At 50.9% G+C, this 6863-nt stretch overlaps 1 protein-coding gene across 1 annotated transcript in view; it reads left to right on the top strand.

Annotated features, from left to right (window-relative positions):
• LRSAM1 (leucine rich repeat and sterile alpha motif containing 1) overlaps positions 1 to 6863 on the top strand; it is a 22921-nt gene that overhangs the window by 4058 nt on the left and 12000 nt on the right. The window contains 8 exon segments of the mRNA XM_010082935.1: positions 1 to 21; positions 735 to 819; positions 2136 to 2275; positions 3400 to 3490; positions 4647 to 4777; positions 5407 to 5436; positions 6450 to 6572; positions 6662 to 6801. The exon segment at positions 1 to 21 is cut by the window's left edge and continues 20 nt beyond it. Coding sequence (XP_010081237.1) covers positions 1 to 21; positions 735 to 819; positions 2136 to 2275; positions 3400 to 3490; positions 4647 to 4777; positions 5407 to 5436; positions 6450 to 6572; positions 6662 to 6801 — 761 coding nt within the window.

Genomic DNA, 6863 nt, shown 5'->3' with positions numbered 1-6863 from the left:
GGTCAGCTGACAGCTCTTCAGGTAAAAGATTTGCAGCTGCATCCCCAGTGTCTGTAAAGGGCGTGTTACAGGACAGCACGAGTATGGGGTTACTGCTGTTTATAATTAATCACAACTTCAGTGATGGTCCTCAGAATGTCAGATCTGCCTCATTGACTCAACTGTCACTGTTGAATGGGCTTGTTGGAGAGGGAGAACAGGAGAAGAGCAGAAGAGCAGGCGTGCTGAACTGGATGGACCCAGCTTAGTGCAGGTCCGAATGACTCACACTGCCAGGCAGGTGCTGTGAGCAAGCAGAGCTGGATCTTCCAGTCCCATTGATTTCACAAAATATTCGTGTTTTACTATGCTTCCTGGTGTAATTCTCAGTGCAGCGTGTCGTAGTGCACGCTGAGGGTCCCCTGTGCTCAGGGTGCAGCTTTGGGTTCAGTCCCCCTGGGAGCTGGGATGGCGGATCACAGCCCTGGGGGTGAGGACACCACTTCCCGGTTCCTGCATCTGGATTCAGCTCCCACTTCTGCTCTTCCTGTGAACAGGGTTTCTCACTGCATGCCATAGCTAGAAATACCAAGGCTTCTGGAAAATATGTTTTTTTAAAAACCTAGAAAGTATTATCTAAAATGACTTTCAGGCTGTCTTTCTGGGCCTGAAAGCAGTCCTAACAGCATAGATGTGTAGAAAACCTCAGACTTGTATAAAGAATATCTTGAATATATTTTCTGTTAATACTTTAGGTCCTAAACCTTGAAAGGAATCTTTTAAAATGTCTTCCACAATCTATAGGAGACCTTGCCCAGCTCCAGATGCTCAATGTGAAAGGTACGGCTCGTGTTTCTTGTGGGTGCTCTGGGCAAAGCACCTTTTATTGTCTGGGTCGTGGTGAGCTGCGTTAATACTTATTCCTTTTAGCCAAGGCAAGCACCAGATGGCTCACACTATGAATTCTGAGCAAGAACACAGGAAAGATTTGTATTCAAATAGTCAATAAGGCAGGAGAAGTCACCTAAGCAGAAAATGGGTCGAACCTGGTCCGTATGATGTGTTTGTTCAGCCCATTGCCTTTTCTCAAAGGAGAGGTTGGGTCATCATGCCCGATCTCGACAGCTGGAAGCTTATTTGTGTGCAGCATCTCGGAGCCCCAGCTGCCTCATTCCTGGGGTGAGGAGTGCTGGGAGGGCTGGAGGGACACATCTTCCTCCACCTCGGGCTGGGAGCGCTGTGTGTGCCCTGCAAGAGCAGTCCCTGGCCAGGGTTATCCCCTCCGGATAATGATTTAGACCAACTGAATAAATCTGTCTGTGCAGATTAGGTATAAGCAAAATGGCAGGTGTTTGGCAGAAGCAGTTCAGTGAAGCAAGCAGAGCAGTCAGCCCTGACACCCAGAGCTCAGCTGTGAGCCTGCATGGTCCCGCTGGGTTTGCACAGCCCTAACACAAAGGTCACAACTGTGCCTCTTTTCGGGACTCCTGGCATTTTCCAGATGCACAGTGCCATACATTTGGGAGAAAAAAGAGACTTTGGTACAGGGGACTGTTGCTGAAATGGAAGGAAATGGAGGGTGAGGAGCTTGGAGGTGCCGTCAGTTCATGGCAGTTTCTGCAGCACCTGGCCTCTGGGTGCGCAGTCCCCCACGTGGTCCCCTTCCTCCCATCTCTGGTACCTGCACCAAAGGGAAGAACAGAATCCTAGGATCACAGACTGGTTTGGGTTGGAAGGGACCTTAAAGGTCATTGAGTTCCACCCCCTGCCATGGGCAGGGACACCTCCCACTAGCCCAGGTTGCTCAAAACCTCATCCAGCCTGGCTTTGAACTCTATGTTACGGACATTCTCCTGATAAAGAGCACAGATCCAGGCTGCAGCAGGATCCTCAGTTGAGGAGGTCGTTTCACACAAGGACCCGCTGCTGGCCCTGCACGCCAGGGCTGTGTGCGAGTAGATCTCGATCCCTGTTTGCCTTGGTGGGTGATGGCAGTCTTCGGAGTCCTCGTGTGACCCATGACAGCCCCGTCCCTGTAGTAGATCATGGCAAATGAGTCATACGTGTAATTACAGTTTGGTGTTCCAGCAGATGAACTTGCTGGGTCCTGCTTTGGACAAGCTGTGTGGTATTAAATGGCCTTTCTCTCTCTCTAGGTAACAAGCTGAAGGAGCTGCCCACTACTGTGAGTGGCTTGCGGAGTTTGCGCACTCTGGATATCAGTGGGAACACTCTGCAAGAGCTGCCGCGGGTGCTGGCTCACATCCGCACGCTGGAGGGACGCACCCAGCCTGCCGTGTCCGTCCCTCCCCTTTGCAGGCTGCAACCTGCTTCCCTTCCTACTTGCTCAATACGATAATAAATTTAACATAGAAAGTGAATTTTTAGGGCTTGGGCAGGAGCCACTGTGGGGGATTGTAACAAGGCTGTATGCAGTTCATGGTGTCCAGAATAGCTTTTGTGCGCCCTGCCTCCTTTGGACTTTTCTGATCACTTTTTGCCATGGCTCAGTCATGACAAAAGTAGTCCAGGGGAGTGACCCCCCAGGTGCTATCTGCCAGGGCTGTCTCTGGGAGCACGAGCTGTGCCCGGTGACTCTGCCGCTTTCCACCAAGGCTGACTCTAAACGAGCAGATGGGATATTTCCGATGAGGTTTTTGCCTCTGTTGCCATGACACTCTCTGACTCATTGTCAGCCTCTGTGGGTTTCTGGCTCCCTGGAGCACACATCCAGAATGGGACAAGCATCAAGATTTTTACGAATGTGTTACCTTCTGGCTGCCAAACTTGTCAGCACTGAACTGTGCAAATGTCAGGCAACACGGCTGACTCAGACACCAGCGTGGAGGATGTGAATAAATGCTCTCCTGGCTTGAACATGCAACATTAGGCTTCACTTCTTTTGTGGGCAGTCTCTGAGATGAGGTGTCTGTGCAGCTTGCTCTCCTGTGTTTAATAAAGTTGTTCTTTTCTGGGCCTTTGTGCTAAGCCCTTCTCCCCAGGAGGCAACATCAGGTGGCCACAGTAGGACAAAACTTATTCTTCGGTACCCCTCTTCTCTCTATGCCCTTTGTGTCACCATCCCTTCCAAGTACCATGCTTAAGGGCTCCAGCATCCAGATATTGAGTAGAAAATGTCTGTAACTGAGTAGTACCATGCCCTCTTCTGCTTCAACACAAAGCAGACACATCTGCATGAGGGTGATGTTCCATTGAAGGACCATCTCAGAAGTTCCCACATAAGGGACAGTGAAGTCACCTCTGAAAGGTGTCAAACACACGGTGGCAATTCAATATAAACTTGTATTTATGTCACAGTTTAGAGTAACATGAAATTTTGGGCAGCTGCAAAGACGACTGCAGCTGGACTCTGGCTGTGCCATCAGAATAACCTGGAGCTCCATGTGTTCTCTTTTGGAGACGCTGATCCTGGACCCTTCTTCCATGACCTACCCGCCACCGGATATTTGCAGTGCGGGTACGGAGTCCATTCAGCAGTTCCTCTGCAAAGGTAAGCAGGAAGAGTCTGTGGATGGTAGCGAGAACTTGGGGACTGTGCTGTGCTCTGACTGGGTGCTGTGGCATGGTCGAGGATTGCATTTACAAAGGACAGTTGCATTTATGGGTACAAGTTGCTCCTGGGGAGATTCCAATTGGACACAAGAGGAAAATTTTTCACAATGAGAACCATCAACCATTGGAATCATCTCCCCAGGGAAGCGGTGGATTCCCCAACATTGGACACTTGTAATATCCATCTGGACAGGGTGCTGGGCCATCTTGTCTAGACCATGCTTTTGCCGAGAAAGGTTGGACCAGATGATCCTCAAGGTCCCAATACCCCAACCGAGTGTTCTATGATTCTGTGGTTGATTCTGTGAGAAACATGGGGATGGCTGTGCTTGGGGTGGTTTCTGATGCTCTGCACACGTAGCAGGCTGATCAGTGGGTTATGCATCTTTGCTGGCGGACAGCAAAGCAGGAGTCCTTTGAGACTTGCTTCTTATTGCCACTCTGACATTTATAATGGTTTTGTTAAATCAAGAAGAAGTCATTGCATCTTTCTGTGGGTTTGTTTTCTTGTTAGGCATTGTCCAGGTAGAGCTGCCTTGGGACAAGGTAGACTCAGTAATCACTTGAGGTCCCTTCTGCCCTCATTTTCTATGAGAAGGGACTTGGGGGCTGCCAACTGATGGGTTGTTATGAGAAAGATGAAACCAAATGAAAAAAACAGAAGATAATGTACTGTGCGTTTGTAAACACTGAGTTTAATACAGACAGTTGGTAGAGGTTTTATGGAGGGGAAGCACCTTGCCAGACATTGTGCTAATCCCCAAAATTAAAGGTCAGTCAGAACTCATTTTGATGTGGGCAGTAACGTTTGCAGCCCTGCAGCAGTCAACATGCCTGTCCCCGTGTGAAGGAAGTGTTTCTCTCTGAGCAGTTAGTTTTTATCCTCTTCCTGGTGGGAACGGGCTGGCAGTAGCTCCAGTCACAGCTTCTTGTTGCCGAGAGGAGCTGAAGGAGCTTTTCTGGGCGCCCGTCTGTGCGTGGGGAGAGGCAGCATGGTTGGAAGCAGCCTCACGCACCTGCCAGCCCTCGGCCACGCTGCCAAGGAGGTCTCTAAAGGCACCAAATGTTCTTGTTTTGTGTCTGATACCTTCCAGAGTGTGGAATTGCGTACTACCCCCCCTCGCAGCATGTGCTCCCTGTGCTGGAGAGCGATGGAGGAGGAACGTCGGTGGATGGGGTGGACAGGGCAGTGCACAAGTACTTGGAGGAGGAGAGCGAGTGGCAGGTGAGGCTCACTGGGCGTGAGAGGTTTTTGGATTTGTCTCTGCACCCCATCAATGGATCTCACAGCACTCAGCCCATCATCCCACATCGCCTTTTCCCCCATGAGATGTGACTGTTGGGATGGAGAGGTCATCAGTGCCCAGACTGGGCATCACCCGATGGGCGTGGGTCTCATCTCCTTCCCGAGAGCTGGGGATGTTACCACTGCTGACTCCTGGAAGACACATCGCAAAGAACTGTCTCCATCCTTGAAAGCAATGCTGCAGTCAAGGGACAGGGGTGACAGTGTGACACGGTGTGTTCAGCATGGTAACGTGTATTTTTGGGGGGACCACAACCTCCAGAAGAACCTTGTGATTCCCAGCCAAGTGCTAGACACCTGCCTGGGAACGGTGAGGCTAGGCACATAATGATGATAAGCTGTGCTAATTCCTGCACTATTTGGCAGGTACGGAGTAAATTTCTTTGTCCCTGGAGAAGCACGAATGGCTGGACTTTGTGCCTGTGTTAATCTTCGTGTGCCTTTGGTTGATGTCTTTATGGAGTTAGGGGAAGATATAATGTGGGCTAGTAACATCTACAAAAAATTGCTCCTTGAGTAAAAGTCTGCTGATATTGCTTATTTTTCAGAACAAATTCTTGGATTATGAGAAGAGGAAGGTAAGGATGAATGCCTGAAACTGCTTTGTCTGCAGCACAGGTCCCTTTCTGTGTCCTGTTCTCCATCCCTTCATCTGGTTTCTCACCCAAAGCTGAGTGTTTTAAGAACTGAGTTCTTGCAGAACCCCCCCACAAGCTGCTCACTCCTCGCGGCAGGAGACAAGTGTGGGGGAATCTGTGATCGATTCATCTGACACCCCCGGCCGCTGAGCTGCGGTCTCTCCTGTGAGCCAGCAGCTCCAGTGTAAATCAGTCTGTGTTTGCAGAGCTGGATCTTGGGGCTTTCACACCAAGCGGCTTTTTTCTTGCCTCTCCGTGCTGAAAGCTCAGTTTCTTCTTCACACGGGGCGGGCAGATGTGAGCAGTCCATGCACAGTACACCCTGCCCTGACCTCCAACCCCTCCGTGACTCCTGCCCTGGCCCCTTGCCTCACACTGCCACCAGCCCTGCTCTCTCCTAACGTTCCTTCTTGCTGTCCTCCATTCCCCTCCCCTGGCTGCATTTGTAGCTTGCTCTTCTCTTTATTTCGCTGGTGTCCATCTCTTTCCCCGTGCAAGGCTCCCTTTGGAACAAGCAGCAGCTCCTGTCGTGCGGTTCCCCTCTCCCTTGGGCTGGAGCTGCTCTTTGCTGGCTGCTGCCTTCACGCTGCAGACATGGGAGTCCCCTTGCCAGCTGGAATTGACACAACCTTCATTTCGGGCTCCCCTCGGGCTGTTTGTACTGGCTGCTTCAGTTGTGTGGGTTGGTGCCTGGGGACTTTGTGACTGTGAAACGAGTTGTGAGGAGTTCGGAGACTGTCACAGAGAGAGCAGCAGCTTCTGCTGCACAGTTTTCGGGTTCCTAAGGAGAGAATGTTTCCATCCCCCAGCCAAGCCTCCTATTGCCACCTTGTCATCAAGGGGATTACTGTGCCTTGTTTTACGTTTTTGCCGGAGTTTTTTCCTGCTTGGGAAGGAGTGAAGCCAGACGTCTACTGATTTCTGGCATTTATCTTCCTTCTTATTCCTCTCAGGAAAAAAGAATGCAAGAGAAGCTGGAATTTGAGCAGCGCCTGAACATGGGGCAAAGAGAACACGCTCTGCTTGTTCAGCAGATGAACAGTCAGAAGGATGAGATCCTGCAGACGATGAGAGAGGTAGGTCTCCTTCGGGCTGGCCCCACACCAGATGGTGCCTTTCCTACACTGACCACGTTCTCTTTTGGTTCTCTCTTGCTTTGGCCCAGGACCAGCTGAGGCTGGAGGAGGGTCTGACCAAGCACCAGCGCTATTTGGAGGAGGAGCGCCTGAAGCTGCTGCAGCAGTTGAAGCAAGCGGAGCAGGGCATTGCCAGCCGTATCCAGAAGCTGCTAGAGGACAATCAGAGGTGGGGTCCCAGGGTGTCTTGCTGTGGTCTCTGTCCCTCGGGTACTCGTGTTATTTTGTCCC

This window comes from Pterocles gutturalis, unplaced genomic scaffold, assembly GCF_000699245.1.
Source record: "Pterocles gutturalis isolate BGI_N339 unplaced genomic scaffold, ASM69924v1 scaffold9350, whole genome shotgun sequence".
Lineage (NCBI taxonomy): Eukaryota > Metazoa > Chordata > Aves > Pterocliformes > Pteroclidae > Pterocles > Pterocles gutturalis.
This window is presented reverse-complemented; position numbering and strand designations above follow the sequence as displayed.